Source organism: Cyprinus carpio, chromosome B7 (genome assembly GCF_018340385.1).
Source record: "Cyprinus carpio isolate SPL01 chromosome B7, ASM1834038v1, whole genome shotgun sequence".
NCBI lineage: Eukaryota > Metazoa > Chordata > Actinopteri > Cypriniformes > Cyprinidae > Cyprinus > Cyprinus carpio.
This window is the reverse complement of record NC_056603.1, coordinates 16,191,424-16,219,420: the sequence shown is the minus strand read 5'-3', so window position 1 is coordinate 16,219,420 and position 27,997 is coordinate 16,191,424. Positions and strand designations below refer to the sequence as shown.

The following is a 27,997-nucleotide window of genomic DNA, read 5'->3' as shown; positions in this document are numbered from 1 at the left end:
TTCATGGTACTTTGATGTCACACACCGATCGATCTGATGGTGATGATCCGCTTCAAATTAATGACTTTCTATGGTCTTCTGTGTCACATGATCCTACTGAAATCATTGATTTGGTGCTCAAGAATCATGTCATATTATTACCTATGTTCAAAACAGGTGTGCTGCTTAAATATTTTGATACTTTTTACATTGTAATACTTTTTTGCAGATTTTTTTCTTAAATTTGATCAATTTTAATGCATTCATGCAGAATAAAAGTTTTTTTTTTTTTTTTTTTAGTAATTTTTTTAAAATCATTTTGACCCCAAAGTTTGAATGGTAGTATAGTTATTTAAACGAGGACATACAATAAACTTATATACACAATTAAATTAATTTAAAATTCATTTTATTTTTATTTTAATGTTTCTATTTAATTTTTATAAATATTTTTCAGAATATAAGTACATTCCTAATTTATAACATTTAATTTATTACATTTATCTACAACAATAGCTCAACACACCCAAAATATAAAAAACACTTTTCCTTTATTTAATTATTTATATTTGTTTTAAGTTGCTTTATCACTACCAAAAGAAGGTTGTCGTATTTAATCAACTTCTAGGGACAATACTGTAGCCAAAGAATAGCTAAGTAAACCAAAACACAGTCTGCTTTGGTTGTAAGGCAGGGGTAGAGGGACTGTGGTTGAACAAAGCCTGCATTTCAAAGTCAAACAGTAGGTTAGCTATGGGTAAGTGTTTAGTAATGCCCACCTGTCCTACCTTCACTCTGTGTGACAGCATGTCCCAGTTGACCTTCATCAGACATATGAATGACCAGAACTAATGGTTAACTCTAACAGTGGGGGGTCCATCTGCTTTGGCCCTCACACAAACTCTCTTAGAAAGAACCAACCTAAATGCAAATCACAGCTCTTCCCCTCAACAAATCTACACTCTTAATAATAAAGGTTCTTTATTTGCATCTATGGTTTCATGAAGAACATTTATGGTCCATGGAACCTCTCCGTTGAGCAGAAGTTTCTTTATAGTGGAAAAAGGGGTTTTCAAAGAAGAAACTGTTCCTTTAAGAACCAATCACTGAAATGTTCTTTGGGGAAACCAAAAGCAATCTTCAATGGCATCACTGTAATATGCAAAAAAAATGCTTTTATTTTTTAGAATGTAGCCCATTCCATTCAGCCGAGCTATTGTTGTTGTGTGAAAAAGAGCCACGCTGTACCAGTGCAGGAGATCCCTGATATAAACACTTCAATCTTCATTTTTAGGGGGCCTCCAAACTCCCTGAATGCTCTATAAATGCTCCCCGCGCCAAGGTATACCAATTAAAGAGTGCTAGCCAGAGTTTCCAACCATGTCATACAACTCTTGGCTGCCGTAACGGGTGATCGGAGCCACCTGACGTAAAACATTCTGGGAGAGGAGAGGAAAGGGCCCACCCCAGTGTGTTGAAACCAACAGGGCACCTCTAACGTTTGGCCTAAAGGAAGGAAACTCCACCTACAGGGCCAGCAGCCAGAAAAGTACAGTCCTATGGGTGGTGATGATTTCACAAAACAGATATTCCCGTTCCGCCCACCCTCCCACTGCGCACAAGGACACTCCTTTCCAGTCCAGTCACTTCTCTTTCTTTCTGCTTTTCAACACCCACCTATCCCTCCATCCATTCATGCATCCTTCATCTACCCAGTGAATTCATACCTTTAAACAGTAAGCGCTTGTTTGCCCAGAAAAAAAAAAATGGTCAGAGCCAATGCAAAGAACAGAGCAAAACAGCAATACAAGAAATGGGTAACTGTAAGTGTCTGTAACTGTCTTTGACAATAAATATGCAAACATAAAAAAAAAAAAAAAAAAATGTGTGGGTGCACACCAAACTACACTCCAACTTCACTATTCACCCACTTCCTAACCAAAGACGCCTCCAGACATTGATCCATCTGACACATTTGAGATATGAATCACATACCGTACATTCACATGATGTAAACTGACACAAACCATACAAGTGTATCTAATCAGCAACATTAGTGGACGTGATTGAAAATAATGAAGCAATTCATAGTTTTCGGAAAAAAATAAATAAACAAATATTAAGCAGCAACTGTTTGATCAATAATAATGGAAAATGTTTCCTAAACACCAAATCTGCATATTCAAATTATTTCGGAAGGATCGACTGGAGTAATGGCTGCTGACAATTTCAGCTTTGCCATCACATTAGATTTTAAAATATACTAAAATAGAAAAAAAGTTATCTTTGATTGTAATTATATATTACTGTTTTTACTGTATTTTTTGATCAAATAAATGCAACCTTGGTGGCCATAAACATATACCAATTTCAGTTTCTCACTGCATGTGTGTGTGTGTGTGTGTGTGTGTACACTTATGTTTACGAGTATGTGGAGTAACGGAGTGTGCATTTAGATGACAGGTGTATGGCTCAGAGTCAGATTCAAGGAGACCCTGCTCTGAGTGCTGCTTCTTTAATTAAAGCCAGGCTTTTGTTATGCAGACAGATCACATTCAGCTTGAGGGCATCATGCCAGGCCTTAACAGAACCACTTTCCTCTATATTCATCCATCCAGAGTGCCCCTATATATGATAGGAGTAAAAAATATTAAGTCAATATAAGGTCTTTTCACAATTAAAATACTTGCTTCATGTTTTACCCAAGATTAACAATTAATCCTGGGCATTCACATTGTACATTCCTAAATCCTGGGTGTAGTGGTGCTAACCCTGCTTCTAAATTACAAGCATGAAACGTTCCTTTAACCCAGGGTAGGGTTTAGTACAACAATAACCTGGGGTTAAGTGTGAAAAGCCTTATACTGTGTTACATCAGAAGACTTGAAATATAGTGTAGGTTTAAATTGACTCAAATTTTTCGCTTAGCTGTTTACAATCACTCAAGACAAACTGATAAAGAGGCAAATATCCCATCTTTGTTTAGAATTTAAGAGACTATAAGACAATATAATATAGAATATTAAGATGTCAAGGTGAGAGAAAAATTACAATAAAAGGAGATTACATGGTTGTATTCCTCCACTGCATTGACTCTTCAACTTAGACTCCTGTATTACATACCAATGCAGGATTTCCATCTAGTTTTTCATTCAATACAGCTCAATTCAACAGTACATTTGAGAAACACACTCCCATGAGATGGAGCTACTTCTGGGAAGGTTAAAATTAAATTAAAAATGCCAATGCCAACTGGTTTTCATTTTTATGGGCTCTGGGACACAATGAGAGAAGAAGGGACAGATTCATCCTGGAATGAATTCATCACAGTGCAGCTGACTGCTGCAGACAGTGCCAGCTTACAGTCTGAGACCATTTGCTACAGGAAGAACCCTTGTCTTGTAGATAATCATGATGAAAAATAGGATGGTAGAGACAGGAAGGTCAGGGACATGTGACAAATTGCAGTTACGCTAAGTTTTTAATGATTCCCTGAAGCCACTGACCATGTTTGTAGCACTCTCCTGTAAACCAGTCAAGCATATCAATCACGCTGAGCAACCTGTAACCAACAATCTCCTTATTCAACATTTTACCATGACGACCTCTCGACATTCAGAGGTCTTCACATGGCTGACCTCCACACAAGCTAGTAGATGAGCTTGGCCTTTGGCAGCTGTTAGTAATCACGGGCAAATAGCTGTGATGGGAAGGTTAAGATGAAGCAGATGGACTGCATGGTGCTGGTGTCCACACCGTGAGTTCAGGGCCTCCATTTCCCTCGTTTAGTACAGACTGACTAGCACACAAAAGAGCCTCCATTTCCTGGGGAAACGCCTATTTTTCCCATGAGCTCATGCAACAGCCAAAAATTTCATTTAATAATAACAATATGAACAAGAATAAGGAGCGTACAGGGAGTAACTGTTGATAGAAAACAGGGGATCGCAATGTTTCAGCAAGTGCTTTAAATAATGATGTAGTGTATCACAAAGCGTAGGTTAAGCAATCACATACATCCAGGATGTGCAAGATTCAGAATTTAAATATTGGCTCAATCAATTCATAAGCTGGAATTTGAATTTAACTGACCACACCTCATAGGAGGTTGAAGTGGAATTTGAAATTAGGTGACTGGAAGAGGAATTTACTCAATTGCATACGACTGGGGAAGTCATGGCTTAGTGGTTAGAGAGTTTGACTCCAAACCCTAAGGTTGTGGGTTTGATTATTGGGCCGGCAATACCACAGAAATCGGTGCCCTTGCGCAAGGCACCGAACCCCCAACTGCTCCCCAGGCGCCGCAGCATAAATGGCTACCCACTGCTCCAGGTGTGTGTGTGTTCACTGCTGTGTGTGTGCACTTTGGATGGGTTAAATGCAGAGCATGAATTCTGAGTATGGGTCACCATACTTGGCTGTATGTCACGTCACTTTTTTTTCTTCACTTTGTCATTCCGTGTCAAATCAACCAAATTTCAGATATTTCCATGGCTCAAATTTTTGATTTTGCTAATATGTTTTCTGAAGAAAGATAAACGTATAGTAATGATAGCCCAAATATTAAATGTCATGTATGAATATTTACTAAGTAATCTACTATTCTGTAGATTCAGAGCCAAATTACAAGGGGTTAAAAATGACTTAAGAAAGATGGCAGCATCACGATGTTATTTTTACACAGAGTTTAGTAGGTCTGTTAGTAAAATCTGTTGACCACTGAAAATATGTACATTTTAACAATTTACTCCTGAATCCATATTAAAATTCCAATATCTCTGGAACCGAATCATATAGGGCCTTAAAAATTAAGATGCCAAAATGAAAGTTTGTTAAGACCCAATATCTATAAGGGCATTTAGATATCTTTTATACTTCTTGAGTTACAGGCATGCAAACATTGGAGAAAAACAACTTGAAAAGTGCTCTTTCCCCATTTCCTCAGGTGAAAATGGCCATTTTGACACCACTCTACAAAATAGTGGACTACTGAGTAAACATTAATCCATGACATTTAATATTTTGGCTTTCCTCACTATACATGTCTGTCTTTCTTCAGACAGAATATTAGCAAAATCAAAAATTTGAGCCGGGGTCCTCTGGTTTAGTTGACATGGAATGACCAGTATGCAAAAACAGTCCACCAAAGGAGGAGCATGTCTAAATACAAAATATCTGAAAAATATAGGTAAAAAAGTAAGATTCTGTAAGGAGTCTGTAATTCTGCATCCAAAATTTAATTCAAATTCAGGAATTCAATTCTTACTGCTCACATCTTTTGTAAATGGGCTGACGCTCATCTGAAACTTGTGGAACACATTAAACTTCCTGTTGACATCATGTGTTTTAGATAAGCAAATGCATTTTCATCCATTTTCTCATCACATGAAGTGCAGCTGGGGGCTAAAAGCTGCAGAATCAAGAAGATAACACACAACTCTTTATTTCCATATGTAATCAAGGATTCTAGCACAGTCATTGATCGTTCCCGGCAGTGGTCTTAGCGAATCATCTGAAACCCCTGGAAACTCCTCAGAGCAGCTGGTGATGCATAAAAACCTCCATCTGTGGGTGAAGGAATCTACATGTGTCCTGTTAAAAAGTGTGAACTCACATTAAAATCACACAAAACCACATAAACAGACCATGGGGAAACCAAACCATCAGAGATGTGTGTGTAGTGAGGACACCTGTGAATACTTTTTCAAACAGAGCTTCATAAACCTGAAATAGTTCAATGGAGTCTGTTGATGGTTTTGCCAACAAGAGGAGCATCCCTGCAGAGTTTAAAAGACCAGAGAGACTGAGAGAGCTGACCAATAGTTTAGGCCTTCAATCATGTTGCAAAAGATCAGCGTGATCTAAACACTCTGTTTGAACTCTCCAGGGGGTCCCATAAAGACACACGACCAGCAACCGCCCCACTCAACAGACTCAAAGAGCTCATTTCACGCAACTGGCTTTTAATTGGCGGCTGACCGCTCTGCGTCATGGCCTATATTTTACCGCAATTTGGGGAACTGGTTTCCAGTTGTGTAACACATTTCCTTGTCACCTGCATAGTTGGCTTTGTTCTAAATCACACCAAAACAAGCAGAAACACAGCATCACATGTTAAAAAGAAACACTCTCAGCCTCCCTGTGAGCTCCAGATCCAGAGTTGAGCCACTAATGTTGCTAGGCTGCCACTGTGGCCTGACTGGCCTCTGATTTTGTTGTTGAGAAGGGGAAACACAGACTTTTTGTTTCGGTTGGCATCAGACCCTGAATGCTAGGACTACGGTATTCTTTTTTTCAGTAGCGTAACAGGCTGAAGTAAAGTATCATTCAGTTGGTTGGCCAAGAAAACCAATCAGTCATGGACCACAGTTAAAATGAACTATCTGGCCTCATTCATCACAAGTAACTTGGTGATTTCACTAATGCAGTAAAATTATCCTATGCATGAGCTCATACATATATTCATTTCCATCTGATGTCTTTAGAGCAGCAGCGAAGCCACATAGGATTCAATATGGTGGTCTTTCGCTTAAAGTTAATCCTCACAGGTGAACCATACTGAGAAACGTTTACAAACTGACACTAGATTTTATATTGTGAGCAGTGCTTGATTCGTTAAGACAGCGCTAAGGTGTTGTGGGTAGTGGCCAGGGCAAGTCTTTAATGTGTTGCTATGTGGTTTCCTACTGGCCCAAGTCCCATCCTTAACTCTATTGCTGTCTGAATTTGCCCCCTAAACCTTTATATAGTACACTATTTAAGGGGAGTCATGCTGAATGAATCACCACATCTTGGCAAAAATGGCATCCACAACCCTTCCCAGCAAACTCAATGTTCAAAATCGCTCACTTGTTTTAATTTACTCCATTTAAGTGAACTAAACTAATGACAGAATGACAGAATACTGCAATATTTTTTTAAATAGTTTTGGATACAGCCTATGATAATCTGGCCCCTTTATTAAAAGTAAAGTCCACCTAAAAATGAAAATTTCCTAAATATTACATTGTGTTTCACCAAAACCAATCAAACGCATAATAATAATTTATTTTTCCACGCTGTAAATAAAGCAACAATTATTGGATCAGGCTTTATGAGAAAATACTATTTCTGTCTTTTTACAATTTCATGTTTAATTCAATGTTTTACTTGTCATTTTTTTGTAATTTTTAGGGAAATTTACTAGCGATTTCTAACTGAACATTGTTTCTAAGTAAATTGTACACCCTTTTTTTTTTTTTTTTTGGTGCTCTACAAAATTCATCCTACCAGATCAGTGATTGAACCGCAATGTTATGAAGCAACGAGAATACATTTTGTTGGCCGAAAAAACAAAAATAACAACTTTATTCAACATCTTTTTTCTTCTGTATTGCATTCACAAGAGTAGCACAACGCGCATGTGTGCGATGCTGCTGATGCAGGAGCCGGTGTTCTGACACAGAACATGGATGCGCTGCTTCTTGTTTACAAGCAGAGGAATGCACATGTATGCGTCGTGGTACTCTTGTGAATGCAACACTGTTGAATAAAGTTGTTATTTTTGTTTTCTTTGCACACAAATAATATTTTCATAGCTTAATAACATTACAATTGAACCACTGATGTCTCCCTTGACTATTATAACGATGTCCTTACTACCTTTCTGGGCCTTGAACGTTTCAGTTGCATTGCTCTCTATGAAGGGCCAGAAAGCTTTCGGATATAATCAAAAATATCTTAATTTGTGTTTCGAAGATGAACGAAGGTCTTACAGGTTTGGGACAACATATGGCTGAGTAATTAATGACAGAATTTTCATTTTTGGGTGAACTAACCCTTTAAAGCGAGGATGTATTGCCATTTTAGATTCCCCAACCAGATATTCATCAAATCCATTATTTTTGGGGTAAACTATTATTATAACTCTTCAATGCAGTCCATTGAATCTTTTGACACATTTGATTGTCTTCAGCGAAAGTCCCAATTAATTTTTATTAACATCCATAGAACAAACAGTGTGGGATGAGTACCACGCCAAAATCTAATACTCAGGGTGAGGAGCAACACTAATATACTAATACTAATTACCAGACCACTTCAGATTCCAGGAAGTTCATGACACAGAGTTGGATGAGGTCATGTGTTAGCATACTGCAGTCATTCAATGCTTGGAATGTGGAACAAGTCAGCCGTGTCAAAAACGAGTATCAACAGTGCGACCGGACTGAGACCAGTCACCCTTTCGACCCCCATCTAATCAAACAGCCTTCTTTTATGGTTACTGCTATTCGGTTTGACATTAACCACCCACACGGTCAGAATGTGAACGGCTTTCTAAGGACAAAAGAGGAATTTTCTGATCAAAAAACCTTGAAACAGCTTTCTGGCTACGTTATATTACAATATTTTGGAAGTTAAAAAGAGGCTTGTGCGTTGTTCCAGAAAGACTAACAGAATGAGATCTTTGCTTGGCAGCCTGACAGAAATACAGCACCATTACCGTTTTAGGCCAGCGGTCTCCCAATGCACAGAGAACAGAAATGCTATTAAAGCACCAGACTGCTGCTAATAAATAAGAGCTAATGGCACTATGCACCGACTGTCCTCAAGAGCCCTCCTGTTTGAGAAAGTGAGAAGAGAGCAGTACAATTCATCTCCAGACACCATTTTAACACCCGGGGAGGCTGATACAGATCACATTAAATCAAAACGCTTCTCCTTCTCAACAAACATCACTCTATTCTGACAGAGGAATAGGAATTAGAATTAATCCTGAAAGAATGTTTTGGTTGCTGAAGATTAGAGGTTACCGCAACTGGAGCTATACGAGTGCGATCTGGGGTCAGGTCCTTCATGCAAAACAAAAATATCAAATGTTTTGTTTGCTTATGCCAAACATTTATCAGACCCACTTGACATGTGTCCTCTTAGGCCAAGTGGTTCTAGTAGGCCACATGCTCACGGGTCATGAAGCAGTCTGTGAGACACACGTCCATCACCTGTTGAGGAGCTCTTCGGCCCCCTGCTTTCTATGCAACAGCTGCGCCGCTAATGAACTCAACTCTCGTCTCGCTCGCTGACAACTGGCCTGCCCCTGTGAACTGGAACCCAGGCACCAGCAGACTGAGAAGATCTCCTGCACTACAACGATACAGATTGGTTGGACTGGATCATGTGTTGTTTTAATTGTCTATTTTATCAAATGATCATACAAAAAATATTATGAAAGGTACACATTTATTGCTCAACAAAGGCCTTTAGCTGTTCATAGGAAATGGGATCATTAGAATCACTGAGCCTGGATTCCTGAAATCCTCAGTCCCCATGTCTACTCCGACAATGTGAATGAATTTCAGGAAACCGTGGCATTGGATTACCGTCACAGTTTGAACTCTAACAGTAAACAGCTAACAGAAAAACTATACACCACAAAATAGGTTTCCATCCGCATATTTGTATGCAAATTTTGGCATACTGCATAAATTTGATGGGTGGAAACACCAAAGTGGAATTCAAATTTCTGAAATGTGAATAAAAAGCATATGCTCACTTGAGGTACAACCTGTTGGTTTAGCAAGAAGATATGCGCATAAATTACAGTGGAAACACATTTACGGAATACATTTTTAACTGTGAATCATAAAAGGAATTCACTAACAATTCACTTACGAGATCTGCCATCAATCAGTTATTCGAAGAGTTTTTCGGCAAGTAATTAATTATAAAAATTAATAAAACATGACTTCATTTCACCAGCTTTAAGGATGTAAAAATCTACAATTTATTACTTATTTACGATTGTTATGATTTAATTATTTAAATTATTAAGATCACCAAACTGCAATTAAAATTTCTAAAATGTGTATGTTCATAATAATTTTGTAGATAAAAGTTTGCTTGGTAAGACATGCACATAAAGTGTGACAGAAACACATTTAGTCAATACATTTCTAGATGAGCATCAACAAATTTGTAACTTTTTTCAACATGTCTAAATGAATACCTCATGAGATCTGCGATAAATTACTAGCAAATATGTAGTAAAACATTTTGCAAATAATATAGATTTAAAATAAAATCGTTTCATTTATTAAATTAATAATTTGTTATTTAATTTGATGAAAGAGGCCAGTGGTTACAACATCCATGCATCAATTATCTAATTTATTAAAGAGAAGAACTCTTCTCTTTAATACATTTTCTATTTCTAGCTTTAAAAAAAAAAAAAAAAAAACATATAGAAACCACCTTAAATATATATATTTTTTAATCAATTTAAGGTCTAATTTAAAACGGCAATGTAATGGAACTTGTGATTTACATCATAATGAAATGGATTATTAAGAATGAAAAATATGTCAGGCGGAAGCTTGGTTCGATCCACTGGTTGTTGATTGGATGGAGGTAGATCTGAATGTAAGCTTGCAGTTGATTGTAATTATGGGGCAGAGTTTATGTGGACGAAATTTGTTTAGTGAAGTCTGCCATGTTTCACCAGAGAGAAGTCTGTGGTTTCTTTGTAATATATGTCCAAAAAAATACACGAAATTAGATCAATAACATGGATTTACATAATAGGATGAATTTTAATTTCATGCTGACTGTAAATAGGTTAGAAAAGTCTTCTTTGTAAGTTCAGATGGTGGTCTGCATGCTGGGCTGGGGCTGAGGGGAGTGGGTGGCTCATACTGGGCTAGACCAGGAGGACAGGGTGAGTTATGCATGCATACTGAGGGCACATGAGGAATGCAGGGAAGGGGGGCTGATTCACTGGCCAGACTTCCGGGGGAAGGCGCCATGAGTTCACAGAGCAGCTGAACTGTGACTTCATCAAAGCCCACCATAAAGCCACTGACCCCATGGCACGTGCCTGTATGGAAAATCATCAGAGCAGGCAATGCCAAAAGGCTTAAACATTGCTCCGCAGCACAATGAAATAAAGACAGATAGAGAATGGGGGAGTTGAGCAACTGCAATTGTTTGGGCGTGTGATATCAGGTCAGCACTTTCACAATGCCCTCCTGCGTGTGACTGTTCCACACTTGCTGCCACAATAAAGACTTGCATTGTTACCCACCCAGCTTCAGAGAGCAAATAACTTTTCGTCCAGCTTGCAAAAATAGACAACATCATTTACGAAGAACATTTTTTAAACGTTTCTAAAAGAAGCTTCTTATTCTCACCAAGGCTGCAATTAAAAAAAAAATACTGTAAAAAACGTAATATTGTAACATATAAAACAATTATAAAAATGTATTAAAATATTAAATAATTATTTTTAATTGTAATAATATTTTACAATTTTATTACAATTAAAAATAATTGTTTTATATTTTAACACAATTTAAAAGGTCATTTATTCCTGTTGTGGTAAATATAATAATTATAATTATAATTATACTATATATAAATTATAATTATAAATGTCTTTATTGTCTCTTTTAATCAACTTAATGTGTCCTTCTTGAATAAAAGTATCCTTCTTTTTTGGGATTTCTTCTAACTAGACACAGCATCTAAAAAACAGTGATCCTGAACAAAAAGTTCCTGAAAAAAAAAAAGTTACACATAATTCAATTACCAAAGATTGTGACTGCTGACTCATGTACACAGATCATTTAAATTGAAAAAATTGTATAGACCGGACATCCTATGTGAACCCATAAGTGTACCTGAGACGTACTGACATCCTTTTCTGCAAAACTAACTGTCCTAATTAGAAGCTAAAATAACATGTTTGCTGTTGAACAGACAGAACTCTGATTTAAAAAAAAAATAAATAAAAAAAAGAGATACTTAATTATAATTGAATAGCAGATATATCAAGAAGCAGATATTAAAGCAGATGACAAATTTATTAATATGTTTTGCGGATGCTCAGCAGATTGCTTGACATTACTGATCTCCTTTTATTCTCCTCGTTTATACCTGATAAACGATTGGCGTATTAGAAATACAAACTTTTAATAGTCTCTCTGGAAGAAAAACATAAATATCACAATTCCAAGAAAAGCAAGAGTATGGTTTAACTTCAAAATCCTCTCAGCTTGCAAACTCAACACATTGTATGTTTGCTACGCAATGGAAAGGTTGTTTTTTGTTCTTTAGGGTAGAAAAGGTGTGGTATAATTTTCAGAGCACAGCGTAAAGCAGACAAGGTGTGAGCCACGATTCAGTCAATAGATGTTCATCCAGCAGTTAGCACAAGTAAACAGGATACCTCAGAAGAACGCGAGCCACATAAAAGCCACAGAAGTTAACGAAAGAGGCAGTATGCGAGCGAGAGATGTGTGTGGGCGCCACTCAACAAACATCAGACAAACACAGACGCACAGCCTACATACCCTCCCCCTCTCATGAAGAGTCACACTCCTCTCCTTCAAACACACACACGTGCTCAAAACACATGTAACCAAAACTTACCACTTCTGCAAACTGCTACTCTAACCAGTGCAGAGCTGTGTTTTCAGTAGCGACGCAAATCGGAAAAGAGTGACTTCATTTAAATGAGGGCTGAAAAACATCCGAGAGGTGTATTATTAGATGAGCCGGGCGTGTGTAACCTACAATAGACGGGCAAGTAAATGAGGTACGCCGTGTGCTCCATTTCTGATGATGAGGTGTAGCCTCCTGAGACACCGCGATGAATTGGCCTGTCGCTGTGCTTTATTAAAGAACCGGATAAGTCAGCACAGCAGTGGATAAGCTACAGCTGGGACGAAGCGTAACCCCTCTAAGAAGTTTCTGCTTACAGCATCTGCCTAATGTGCTAGTTGGAATCAATGGGTTTCCGCAAGGAGGTTCATGGAGAGGCGTGTGGGCCTTCTTCTTGATTTATAAAAGCAAAGGCCACATGTAGAAGTTCCTGGCTCTGATCTGATGGAGGTTCCTTGAAAGGAGTCACGTCATATATTCTTATGATTTCATTTTTATACTGAGGTCAACTTATTTAAGTTATTTATGCCCAAAACAGTCATATTTAATTTTTAAATTAATTAATTTGAATTTTCTTTTCCACCCTCTCTCTCTGGCGTTAAGAATTAAACAGTATATTTATCACCATTTTGTGGGTTTTATTTTATTTATTCATTCATTTATTTTACACACACACGCACACACATTATATATATATATATATATATATATATATATATATATATATATATATATATATATATATATATATATATATATATATATATATTTATTTATTTAATTTTATTTTTTTTTATTTTTTTGAAGAAAACAAATTTATTCTGCAAGGATGAATTAAATTGATCAAAAGTGATGCATTAAATTGATCAAAGACTGTTACAAAATATTCTATTTCAAATTAAATGCTGTTCTTTGGAACATATTCAACAAATCCTGAAATTTTGTGTGAATCACAGTTAGTAATGGGAAATAGGGATGCACCGAAATGAAAATTCTTGGCCAAATTCAAAACTGAACAAAACTAAACACTGGGCCGAGGGCAAAGGGCCGAAGGCCGAATAGTTAACATTTTTCCCCATGTATTTTGCTAATTGTTTTCACCATTCCATAAAAAGCAAAAACCTAATCCTGCACGCTATCTATGCAAACAATATCAAAATATTTATTTATTGATTACGTTTCAGTCACATGACCTTCATCAGGAATTTTTTTTAAACATTTCACAATTGCATAAAATTAAATAGCCAAAATGTGCTTTTTACTGTTTTGTCTTGCGTTTCAACGAAAAAGTCAATTCAAAAACAAAAATGTAAAATATTTACTTAACACTGAACATTTTTTAAAGGTGACCTAACACACACAGTTTCACCCAATCTCATGTTAATCTTGAGTATCTATAAAGTAGTACTGCATCCTTCATATCTCCAAAAAGTCTTTAGTTTTATAATATTTATAAAGGAAAGATATAGCTTTACAATTCTCTTGTAAAAAGCCGAGCTCCTGGAGGCGGTGCTAAAGAGTGATGAGCACTTGAGCGCTGATTGCCAACAAAACAGACATTTGATGCAGTTTCACCTACTGTCTGCAGTTCTGAATCATGACCGGGATCTTTTATAGCTGGGACTGCCCCATCTTTCAGTATCAAACAATGTGCAAATCCAGCGTTGAACTGGGCTTGTTTATAAAACGTTCGTCAACAAACACACTTGCTAAACTCCTGCTGCCCCCCCAAAAAAAAAAAAAAAAAAAAAAAAAACTGCATCCACTGTTCACTAACGCTGCTCTTTGGTAAGCTGAACAAGGTCATCTTTCTCTTACGACCAAAAACCGACCTCTTTAAAGACATTCTTACTGAGTGAGTCCCGTGCAGTGCTGCTGAATGAAGTGCGCTGATGGGCGCACTCTTGCTCTCGCTCTGGTCGATGCATGTGCGAGCATGCTCTTCCGGGAGAAGTGCCCATATAAGGAGTTCCACCCTTCATTACGTAATGAAGAGGCATGATCGAGAAAAACATTCCAAAACTTGTAAGAAACCCGGAAGTGTGTATTTGGCATAAAAATACTCTGTTGTATGTCCAAATTGTTTTTTGAAACTTCGGCCATGCTTAGCATGAGAATCCAATACCATCCTTCAATACCACGACTGAGGTGCCCTTGAGCAAGGCACCGAACCCCCAACTGCTCCCCGGGCGCCGCAGCATAAATGGCTGCCCACTGCTCCGTGGTGTGTGTTCACGGTGTGTGTGTGTTCACTGCTGTGTGTGTGCACTTTGGATGGGTAAAAAGCAGAGCACGAATTCCGAGTATGGGTCACCATACTTGCAGGGTTTTTCCTACATTGAAAATTTTTTGGCGGCCGCCAAAACAATTTTTTGTCCCGCCAAAGCCTTATTTGATGTGTAATTGTTTTTTTTGTGAGTGAAGCAGTCTACAGACGGAGTGACGGAGAGAACGAGCACAGCGCCCCTCCCCCGCGCGCGCACTCTCCGTCTTCAGTTCTGTCTTTGCTCGCTCCCTCGCGTCAAAATCAACTGATCCTAAAGGTCGGAAGACCGAATCCATGTTTCACGTGGTGCATTCGGAGAATATTTTTGCTGAATTACCGCTGGGTGTGAATTACAGTAAAAAAAAAAGTTGCCTTATCTTCTCTTACAACTTGTGACAAGCATTCCGCAGCTGACATAACTTTAAATAAACGAAAAAAAAAAAAAAAAAAAAGCGTTTGAAGTGTTTTTTGTGTGTGCGTGTGTTGACAAATATTTCGCGATGTCCTAACAGCCAGGATTCCCACACAACACGTCCGCTAAAGTCCGATTCGCGACCTAATGACTCCTTTGAGCCGATTCATTATAATGAATGGTTACAGCGATCGGTCTGCCCGTCAGTGTCTGAATCGGTGTACAACAAATCATTACTTCTTAGAAGAACATACATATCTGAAATGAGAAAGTAAGTGTGCTTACCCCATTTAGCAAGAGTGTTTAGTAAAATCTAGCCTTAATAATCCACAGTATGTATAGGCCTATGACAATGTGTAGTAAATTACCTATAAAATCATTTAGTTTAAAGTTAGACTGGAGTGAGATGAAACTAGACCAAAGCACAAAGCAAGCTGTTGCTAGCTAGCTGCTAATTTTATAAAATTTTATATGGTAAAATATTACACTATTACACCTTTTAACGCTACATTTTTAATGCTACTTTTTAAGTGATATGATTATACTAAAATAATTATCAGGTCTATCAAAAAAGGATTTTATCTTTCAAAACTATGAAAGCCAGTCGTGGAAAAATCACAGCTTTTTTTGCAAAAAGAGGGCAAGAAAGGATGACAGTGAGAGTGACAGGTAATATCTATGTCAGATAATTGCATAATTTGTAAATAGATAAATTGTGATACCTTTGACACTTCAAATATACTTTGGTATCGATGATGTTTACATTCTTTTACTATCTAGCCTTACAGTGATCGTTTTTTCATGAATAAATAGGATAAGAAAAAAAAAAAAAATCACAAACTGTTTCTTTGTATTTATTATAAATTTAACATTTATTGTCAATATTGGGCTTGTGGATCATGTGGGTACTAGGGTACACTTTGCTGTGTGTGGATGACCATGTCGGTCAGCCACCACCGAAGACCAATTTTGACCCAGGAAAAACCCTGACTTGGCTGTATGTCATGTCACTTTCACTTTCAACTCTTTAACAGTGTAAATAACTCAATGCATGAAACAGAATTAGACCTCCCCTTTAACATTCTAGCAAACATTATTCCAACAAAGCACAATTTAACTTAAAATTAATAAGTTAGTAAAATAATATTTTTGGCCATTTTTGAGACCCCCTTCTTGAATCAGGCATGTATATTTTTACTGTACAAATGAATGCAGCCTTGGAGAGCAGAAGAGACTTTTTTTTAAAAACATTAGAAAATATTATAGATCTTAGTCTGAACACTATGTGTGAATGCTATAATAAATATATTTTATTTTACAGAACAACAGTAAAATTACAATACTAACATTTACGAATGTTGCTTTTTCTCAGGTTTTATTTTGGCGGAAACCCGCAGGAAGACCTCAGTGCTTCTTTTTGTTGACAACAGCAGATTTACAGTTGATTCTCATTACACATTTGGGAAGATGTTTGTCGCACGTATCACATTGTCACATCCATGCCTTTGAAAAAATACAGAAAAATGCTACTGAGCAAATTGCAAGTAAATCACACAGCACTGTTTGAATACCTGCAATTCGTGCATGTATTAGAAAACATAACATTCTGCAGTTTAATTGTTTAAGGCCATTTCGTAATTTCAATTATCATACAGTAACCAGCAACCACCACTCACTGCTTGTAATGATTTTAAATGCTTCCACACTGCGACATGTTTTCTGCATTAGTGTGTGCCTCTATTTGATCGTGTCACATCATTGTTCAGTACAATTTATTCTGTCTTTTTGCTTATTAATTTCGGCTGCCGAACATTTGGTGCATACCTTATACTTAGAAATGTTTCTTGAGCAGCAAGTCAACATATCAAAATGTTTTCTCAAGGATCATGTGAAACTGAAGACCACTGAAGTAATGGCTGCTGAAATTCAGCTTTGACATGACAGGAATAAATTAAATTTTTATATTATTATAATGATATTTTAAAATATATAAAAATTGAAAATTCATCTTATCAATAAATTAACATTGTAATACAGAGGAGAGGTCTGTGTTGGGGGGTGGGGAATCAACATTTTAACCCCTGTTGAGCTCAATTTAGCCTATCACGTATTTCTGACAGTGTCCTAGACATAGGTCACCACACCCAACATGTTGGGAGACAACTCAGAAAATTACATAACATCACATCTACATCTTTAACTTAAAACCCATAACTTCCTGTGAAGTTTTTAATCATAGACAGATGAAACAAACCTCCCTGACTAGCAGAGATAGGCCTACTAGTTATTCACTACAGAGTAGTGAATCTCCTGATAGCTTTCAATCTACTAAAATAAGTAATGGAACATAATAACTAAGGAATATAGTGAAATTGTGAATTAACTGCAAAAATCAGACAAGCAGAAGGAAGTTAACAACACTATAGATAAACCAACGATTGTATATGTTTTAAAAGAAGTGACTTCGCTAGAGCACCATTTATAGCTTTGTTCTAGCTGACAACATGGAACAAAATGGATTATCATACACTGTTAGCAATAAACAAAAAGCAAGAATTAATAATAAACTAATAAATAATAAATTGTTTGCTTAATCTAGAAGATCCTCCAAAAAATCCTGGCCATAAGGGGTGTCTTGCTACAAACACCTAAATGTGAGCAATTAATAGGCCAACCAACAACCAGCAAAATGTCCAATCATTAGTGTGACACACTGGCTAAGAATTAACATGGGGAAAAGAGAAAGAGAAAGTCTTTAAAGAATGTCTTTAAAGCATTGCATGGTTAAGTCATGAATAAACTAATCTATGATTACTTCTAAGAAAATATCTGATCAAAGTGATTATGTGGGTGATATGAGTTTGAGTACAGCATGCAACACAATCCTGTTTCCTCTATCCCCTTTCCTATTGCTCTGTCTAGTAAAGAAAAAAAATTAATAATTAAAACATCTTGATGGACAAGTTACTTTAGGGATTAGACTTAAAGGGTTAGTTCACCCAAAAAATAAAAATTAGGCTGCATTTTACTCACCCCCGAGGCATCCTAGGTGTATATGATTTTCTTCTTTCAGACGAATCCAGTCAGAGTTATATTAAAAATAGTCTTTGATCTTTCAAGCTGTTTCATTGCAGTCAGCAGGTGTTGCATTGCTTCAGTCCAAAAGACATGAAATAAAATGCGCCTATCCATAAAAAAAACGGCTCCGGGGGTGAACAAAGGCGAATTGATGTGTTTTTGTAAGAAAAATAACCATATTCAAAATGCAATAATCACTTGAATCTAGCTTGCGCTCACTGTTGTAAATGGAAGCAGTTCCAGGGGAATGACGTATGAGGTTGGCTTTTTCCATGTTTTTAGAATTGCATGGAAAAACATTATGTCCAGCTATAGACAGGCTCTAAAAGATGCCAGGGCCGAGCATATCCAGAAACTCATAGAAAATAACCAAAACAATCCAAGGTTTTTATTTAGCACAGTGGCTAGATTAACAAATAACCAGATGCCACCCAATCTAAATATTCCCTCACAGTTTAATAGTAATGACTTTATGAATTTCTATACTGATAAAATAGATAACATCAGAAATGTAGATTCTACAGCGTCTAATACTTCAGCTTCATTCATCTGACCCAAAGAAAAACTGCAGTGTAGGGATGCAACAGAATTGGCCGATAATGGCTTTTAATGTAAATATCGGCATCGGCCCGATATGAAAAATTATGCTGATATGTCTAACCGATAAGAGGAATACGTTAACTCACATGTGCTCAGGGTGTGCTAGTGATTAGATCACGTCAGCAGCATGGCTCATTCTTGAAGCAAAGTTTTCTTGAAGCAAAGTTTTGTCTGAATGATGGATAGCTGCATTTAATCTGTGAAAGCATGTACAAAATGACACATTCGGTGTATGACAGAGTAAAAAAAAAAGTAATTGCACCTGCAGTGGCAGCAGTGGCAGCCTCCCCCAGGTCCTAACGCCCGTTCGGTAAGGAGTTTCAGTATGTAGGGGGTGCTGTTGGCCTACTTCTAATTAAATTAAAAGTAAAATAAAAAGCCTACACAAATAACATTTAGACTGGGCTTTTGATTAAATAAAGCAGTAATTGATGTCATAAAATAATGAGTATGTTTTGATTTAAAGGTCAGAAGCTATAGCTTACATGAAAAAAAAAATCACAAACATAACACTTGTAAATTAAATAATTTTATTGATACTGATTTATTCATTAATGTGTAATATGTTTTATTATTTAAACAAATCATAAGCTATAAAAGATTTTCAGAATTTTTACAACTCTTTTGCTTTAGACATCTACAAATGTTAAATCTTAAAACATAATGTTAGGGTTAACTCTGCATCTTTCTGGGGACAAAAATACAGCGATTGACAAAGTTTATTTATAGTTATTTTCAAAGCTTCAAAGTACTGTCAAAAATTAATTTGTGTTTATTTAATTCTAACAAATAAGTTCTTGTTAAAAACTAACCAAAATTAAAAATATTTTGCTTATAATTTCTGCACAGGAGAGACTTGATGTTTCCAAACAAAAGGAAATATATTAGTATCGACCAAAATGACTTGAAAAATATCGGCATATCGGATATCGGCAAAAATCCAATATCGTGCATCCCTACTGCAGTACTTTACAACTATAGGACAGGAAGAGCTAAATAAACTTATCACTGCATCTAAACCAATAACATGTTTATTAGATCCTGTACCCACTAAATTACTGCAAGAGTTGTTAACTATAGCAGAAGAACCGTTTCTTAATATTACTAACTTGTCGTTATCTTTAGGTCACATCCCAAAACCAAGCTGGTGGTTATTAAGCCTCTTATTAAGAAACCACAACTAGATCCTAGTGAACTGGCAAATTACAGACCCATTTCAAATCTTCCGTTTATGTCTAAAATTTTTAGAAAAAGTTGTCTGCTCAATTGTGCTCCTTCCTGCAAAAAAATAAAAAAATAAAATAAAGATCTCTATAAAGAATTTCAGGTTTCAGGCCCCACCATAGCACATGACTTGCTTCTTGCGTCAGACCAAGGCACCATAGATCATGACATACAAATAGATCGATTACAAAACTATAGGTGTATTCAAAGGCAGGCTTTAAGATGGTTTAGATCCTATCTGTCCGATCGCTACCACTTTAACATTATTAAATATAATTTAAATAGGGAGTCATCTCAAGTATCACCAGTAAAGTATGGAGTGCCACAAGGATCAGTCCTAGGTCCTCTGCTATTTTCAATATACATGTTGCACCTTGGTAATATTGGTAATAACCACCACTAACTGCTTGTAATGATTTTAAATGCTTCCACAATGCGACATGTTTTCTGCATTAGTGTGTGCCTCTATTTGATCGCGTCACATCATTAGTACAATTTATTCTGTCTTTTTGCTTATTAATTTTGGCTGCGGAACATTTGGTGCATACCTTATACTAAGAAATGTTTCTTGAGCAGCAAGTCAACATATCAAAATGTTTTCTCAAGGATCATGTGAAACTGAAGACCACTGAAGTAATGGCTGCTGAAATTCAGCTTTGACATGACAGGAATAAATTAAATTTTTATATTATTATAATGATATTTTTAAATGGTTTAGATCCTATCTGTCCGATCGCTACCACTTTAACATTATTAAATATAATTTAAATAGGGAGTCATCTCAAGTATCACCAGTAAAGTATGGAGTGGCACAAGGATCAGTCCTAGGTCCTCTGCTATTTTCAATATACATGTTGCACCTTGGTAATATTATTAGAAAATATGGGATTAGTTTCCACTGTTATGCTGATGATAATCAGATCTCTTGGATTACAATTTGCAACTAGACAGATGTACCGTTACTTCCTCTACAGTCAAAAATCTGGGTGTTATATTAGACAGCAACTTGTCTTTTGAAAATCATATTTCCCATGTTACAAAAACAGCATTCTTCCAACTTAGAAACACTGCCAAGCTATGAAACATGTTACCTGTTTCTGATGCAGAAAAGCTAGTTCATGCATTCATGACCTCTAGACTGGACTATTGTAATGCACTGCTAGGTGGTTGTCCTGCATCCTAGGGTAGCAAAGTCAACTAAAGGAGGTAGAGCTTTTTCGCATTTGGCTCTCAAACTCTGGAAAAGCCTTCCTGATAATGTTTGGGGTTCAGAAACACTCTCTAGGTTTAAATCTAGATTAAAGACACATCTCTTTGGCCAAGCATTCAAATAACGCATCTCATAATCATGTGCTGCAGTTATATCTGATCAAATGCACATTATTATTCTTTAACTTGGGTTAAACAAATAAATATTGCTTGGTTGGAACAGCAGCTACGCTAATTATGTCTCTATTTGTTCCTCTGTTTCTGTGACATTACTAGGATTTACACAAGCTTCAGTCTGGATCCAAAACACCTGAGAAGAGATGATGCCAACCCTGAAACAACATACAGAACTACCAAATTTTGCTACAAGTTTGATTGCAACATATAATAATTGCTGTTAATAGTGTTCATCGTCTGTTTAATTACGTCTTTAATTGATTTTTCCGTACATTTCTGCCATATGTATGTACATTACCTGACATAGTCACCACTGATAAGCTACTACTAAATATATTGTAGAAACTTAATTTTCTTTAAAGCGTGAAAAGAGCTATAGAAATAAACTTTTAATTGAACTGAAGATCTTTTATAATATTATAAATTTATAAAATCTTTGCTGTCACTTTTGTATCCTTGAATAACACTATTCATTTCTTTCACAAAAAAATAAAAAATAAAAAGATCTTACTGACCCCAAACTTTTTAATGGTAGTAGTTATGGGAAAGTACTTTCTCTTCTTCCTGTAATAGTACCATGTTTATCAGTACAGTGTGTGTTTATCAGTACAACAGTGTGAGAAATCAGCAGGTGAGTCTGCAGGAAAAAAACAACATCTCTACTCTCACATTACCTGCTTCACACTGCCTCCCACACACAGTCTTTCACACTTACTACTGTCAAACCCATTGTGAAAATGTAATTTCTTTAAAGATAAAGTTTACATTAAAAAAAAAAAAAAACTCAATGACCTTTTAAGTCTTTATTTCCTTGATAGTTTTCCCCTAAACTAGATCAGTGGTTTGAGGTAAAATACACATGCAAAAAAAGACCTTTTCGTTCTCTGAATGCTGCAAACGATTAGCCACTGCATGATCAGAACCAGCTGATAATCACTTCCACTGATTCGATATATGATCTCCCATCTTGCTGATCACAGTGTTAGGACACAGAAGATGTGAATGTGTATAGCAAATATGACAAAACTCAGCCATGTCTCAGTCTCCACCTGGCTAGAGTAAAATAATAATGCAGTTACAAGGTGTGTGTAATTCAAGCTACTACAGTTCCCGATCAATCAGCTGCTCTTCAGTTTGCATACATGTGCTGCTTTACTTCCACTCTTGACTGCACTCTTCCTTCCCACAAACAAGTCATCATCTTTAAAGCTCCAAGTGTAGGGTTGCTAGATATTTAAAAAAAAAAAGCAACCGGGTCTAATATACACAACGACCCCAGATACTGTGCTTTGGGTAAGTGAAACAAACCCTTAAAAATGCAATATAATAAGCAGGCATGGCAAAACTGTACCAGAAAAACAAACATAAGATCAATATCCTACAAAATTAAAAGACAGGAAGTATAAATTATAAATAAAATAGCTGAGTGCCACAAGGATCTGTCCTAGGTCCTCTGCTCTTTTTTTAATATACATGTTGCCCCTTGGTAATATTATTAGAAAATACGGCATTAGTTTCCACTGTTATGCTGATGATCCTCAACTATATATCTCAACAAGGCCAGATGAAACTTCTAAATTATCAGAGTGTGTTAAAAATGTAAAAGATTGGATGACCAATAATTTTCTCCTATTAGATTCGGATAAGACAGAGATATTACTTATTGGACCAAAATACAGTACACCGAATCTCTTTGATTACAATTTGCAACTAGACGGATGTACTGTTACTTCCTCTACAGTCAAAAATCTGGGTGTTATATTAGACAGCAACTTGGTATGGCAAACCAGTACCACAAAAACAAACATAAGATCAATATCCTACAAACTTAAAAGACAGGAAACATAAATTATAAATAAAATAGCTGAATATAAAATATTTGGTGCTTAAAAAAAAAAATTCTTATTAGTATCAATGTTGAAAACAGTGCTGCTTAATATTTTCTGGAAATTGTGATACATGTTTTCTTTTATGAACAAATAGTTCAAAAGAAAAGCATTTATTTAAAACATAAATGATTGGTAACAATCTTTGATGAATTAAATGTGTCTTTGCTAAACAAAACTAAAACGTAATATAGTCGTAATATTTTAAAATATTTATTATAGCACCCCGTTTGACTGTGACATATCAGCAAAACAAAATGTCTACCATGATCCTTTAAGATTATCAGAAAGAATACTGCTGTTTCTGCTTTCCCTCAGTACAGTACAGGTCTTGTTTGAAGCTAAAACACTCATATGTAAGCACCAAGGTCTGACCATGCTGCAGTCGTAAGGAAACAGTGCTGCAGGGAGTCATTCTCCCAGAAATGAGAGCCAGCGATAAGAGCTAATATTAGCTAACATGTGATCGTGCCTTCAACAGCGCCATGCTACGCTTAGTGTACTCTGAGACCGTCTGAAGCGACAAAAAGGTCAGTGAGGCCTGCAATGATTTTACTTTCACACTTTTGCTAATGAGGAACAGCCGTTACTCACTAGAAGCTCAGCTGACAACTAACAATCTAGGAAAACCAAAGGCAAAAAAATTATTTTCTTGCAGCTTTAAATCACAACACAAACTACATCAACTCCACCTTTTTAAAAGTAAAAATAAAAAACAAAAACTATGCCAGTAGATATATTATTTAATATTATCATTAATAATTAAATTATAATTAATTAATTTAATTAATGTCTATAACACAAAGTTAAAAGTCAAAAATGAAAAATAATAACAAAAATCATCTTTTACATTATAATATATAATTAACATTCATTTTAAAGCAAAAACGGTAATCTGCTACTAATATCTGCACAAAACTCCATGAAATGCCATACTTACAGTATACTACACAGCTTGGGTTGCATCACAATGACGTCAACTAATCTATTTCAGTCTGAGTCACATGCCTGACTGGTGCTGATCATGGCCCATGTCATGACGCTAGTTTGAGATCAACCTGTCTGCTTTTGAAGTGAAGTCATCCTTGAGACACCGTGTGTAGCAGTCGAGCAAAGTAATGCATCACTGCAGTATCGTCAACCAAATTTTGACAGCAATCAATTATGTTTTCTGACAGCATAACTAACAAAGAATGTCACACATGCACCTAACATTTTGTGGTAAAGCAGTGTGAGTTAGGAGGCAGCGCATTCTTTCCCATACACATCCAGGAGGTCCATAGAGACCGAGCAGGAGTGGAGGGACTTCCTCTTTCAGAGGCCGGATTCTGGCTTCTCCATGGTCATTAACCCAACATGACTCAGATGAAACCTCCCTGAGTAACACACATCTGAATGGGAAAGCCTGGAGTCAGAAACAGCTGGGCTGCGCTTTCTCACTGGCAAAGACTTCTAGAAACACTCGAACAGGAAGGGTCTTCCATGGTTTTCTTTGGACTGCTCTCGTTTTTACACATTTAGTACCAGCGGAAATCAACACTATCATCCTACATCCCTACTAAACCCCGTTTCAGAATAGTACATAAACTTTCACTGCATACTGAAGTGTGTTAGGTTAATGTATAACTGTAGTCTGATTTTCAATACTATCTGAAGGTGTTTTATTCAGTCCATTTGCTAGTAACAGATCATGATGTCAACAAATGTTGATTATTAAGCTCAAATGTGGTACTGCCAGCAGCAGTTAAGCTTTAGTAAAAATCACAAGGGCATAAGGTGATCGAGCACATTAATCCACTTGAATTCCTCTCTTGCTAATGCTTGCAAAAATATGGACAAAGAAAGCAATATTTCAGCAAGTCTATAATGAAACTGGTTTATAGGGAGGAGACTGTGACATGCACTAAAAAAAAACAAAAAAAAACAGCAATCTGGCATGATTGAAACAAAGATACAACACTACTATGATGAAGAAAGCAATTAAAGAGAAAACACCTGTTCTGATGTTGATCTGCTGCTTTAAGCAGATCAGACTGGTTCAGTGGAAACATCAACTGTATTTCACTGCTTTTGAATCCAACAAATGTACTTTTAATATCTAAGTTCACACTAGAAATGAATTAGCTACTGACAAGCTTGCTGCACACTCACTCTTCGCCAAGATAAAATAGTTGAACGTATACCTTAAAGATAAGAAACTCTGATTTCCTAGTAAATTTTCATCACAAAAACAAATCAGCTTCCTCAGGCATGTAACTACATTTTCTTGAATTACGCCCAAATCAACGTTTTGCCAGTCGTGCAAAGTTATTTAACACACTGTTACCCTGTAATCTGCTGTAAATATAGCTGCCTTGCTAAAGGTTCATTGGGACAAACTATGAGAGATGAGACAACTTTACGAGAGACAGATTTAGACTGTGTCTCAAAACTCTAGTCAGTTTTCTACCTAGACACCATTTTGGGGCATCACAGGGATATACAGTAGGTCACCTAAAATAAAGCGATTCATTGGTTTCTTGTCTTGTGAGTTCTGGAACAAAACAGACTACAAAACTAAAAAATAGTTAATGCAACAGAATCATTTTTACATTTATACTTTAATTTTCTTATAGAATGCATTTTTTTTTTCTTGTGTAACATTACAACAGTGTCAAATACAAAAATCACATTGACAAATTTAGCATTCACTTCAATGAATGAATGAACTGAGACAACAGGATAGCTTCAAACCGATTTTCGGCTCCAACTATTGAGCGGTCACCACAGCCTGAAGGAATACCTTACAGTGTTGTTGACCGCTTATGATATTCACACAACAATCATGTTTCGCATATCACTTGAAATGCAGTAGCCATTTTGTTTCTCTTATCTTGCTAACTACTAACATGACTTAGCCTTCTTAAACTTTGGGAAAACATCTAAAAATTCTAATCAATTTCTTAATATATTAAAGAGTTAATATATAATAATTGAACAAAGAAAATATAAGCATACTTATTTTTTTTAATACTAAAAACAACTTATTCCTTCTATTAAGACATAGCAGTAATATTTCAAATATATATATATATATATATATATATATATATATATATTTATATGTTTACTTTCTTAAAGTTTAATAGATTTCTATCAGTACATGAGGTACTGATTAATGTAATTAACTGTCTGAGAATAATGTAATAATATCATAGATAAAATAAATGATACATTTGTGTTATGAACATTCTATTTACCCTTATTGGTTAATTGTGATGTGAATATGTTGTATATGTATGTGTATATGTATATTTTGATAACTAAGCAGGTAAAGTTGCGATGCAAGTTTTGTCCCATGTCTCAAGAATGAGTGTAACAATGTTACTGCAGTTTTTACTATAATAACCTGGCATTAACCATTTCCTCAAAAACAACTAAAATGTCATGATTCTGAAAACAACTACTTACACTAGAAATGTCATTTTCATTAGCACAGATTTAGCAGAAGAAACACTAACTACAGCAACTATGGTATCCTGGCAGAAACATTTCTAAGGGACTAGTCAACTATCCAAAAGAAAAGGGGAAAAACTTGTGTCAATATTGTTTTACATACTGTTGCATAACTTTGTTATGCAGTCTTTAAATATATTCCTAGTCACTACATAGCCTTTAAAACTCCAAACAAACAGCCCATGTATTTCAATCGCCTGCTATGGTTATTAATTTGGTGTATCTCAGTCTAATATGCAACAGTTTACGAAAGTGTTTATCATGCCTATGAACTATACACAGCACTTTCGCTACAGAGTTTTAACTCTTACTACATGCATTAACTCTTACATTTCTCCTTACATATTTGTTTTTACGTTTAAGCAAGAATTTCCTTAAATAAATGCGGGGAGTTAAAGTGACGCAGGCCTTGCTCGGATTGCTGAACCCCCTTTTTCGCTTATGGGGTCCCCATTTCTGTGAGCAAGATCCACCCATATCTCCTAAACACCCTCACATCGTTTTAAAGGGCCGAAAAGCACATACGATTCCGCCATCTATCCGCTTACCTGGATAAACTGGATGGTTAATGCTGATTTTCCGACGCCTCCACCTCCGACGACCACCAGGCGATATTTCTCCTGCACTGAGCCGTCCTTCCAGCCAGCCATCGGGGACACACTGCTGCTCTCGCTCCGCTGTCTAAACACACGCACACCGAGACACTTTACTCTGTGACAGGCCTTCAGATGGAGAAATGCAGCGGGGGAAATGCGATACGGCGTTTAGGCGATATGTGAACTCAGTGGTAATCCGTACGAGTGGAGAAAAGTACGACCACAGTCTGTGGGAAATGCATTCACTGCTGCCTCAAGTCCTTACGCCCTCGTTTAAATCGCTACCAGGCACTGACTGCCTGTGCTGCTGCAAGATGAGGGGAAGATAGGGCTAATCAGTTCAGCCAGTACACACGGCGGGCGCTAGGGGGCGCAGACGGCTATTCCCGCCGGTGTGTGTTGGCTTGAAACTCATGTGAATGTATAAATGATCCATGTTACTAAATATGCGGAATTGCGAAGTAAACGTTGAAGTCTGCCACTGACAAACACATATCGTCCCACTCAGTGTCTATGGTGGTCCTGGGCTATCTCATGGTCATTCACTGTTGAATGTAAGTCTGAAAAATACCAAAAACTAGCCAGACCATCAAGCCATCGTTTAGGCTGGTTTGCTTCTCAACCAGAGCACTGGAGCCCAAGCCCAAGGGTCTGCAAG

General features: G+C 36.5%; 1 protein-coding gene across 1 annotated transcript in view; it reads right to left on the bottom strand.

Moving 5' to 3' along the window:
• rras2 (RAS related 2) overlaps nt 1-27,692 on the bottom strand; it is a 37,602-nt gene extending 9,910 nt beyond the window's left edge. The window contains exon 1 of the mRNA XM_042727538.1: nt 27,292-27,692. Within this exon, the coding sequence (XP_042583472.1) occupies nt 27,292-27,393 (102 nt within the window). The 5' untranslated portion in view covers nt 27,394-27,692. The remainder of the gene's footprint in view (nt 1-27,291) is intronic.
• Between the last annotated feature and the right edge of the window lie 305 nt (nt 27,693-27,997).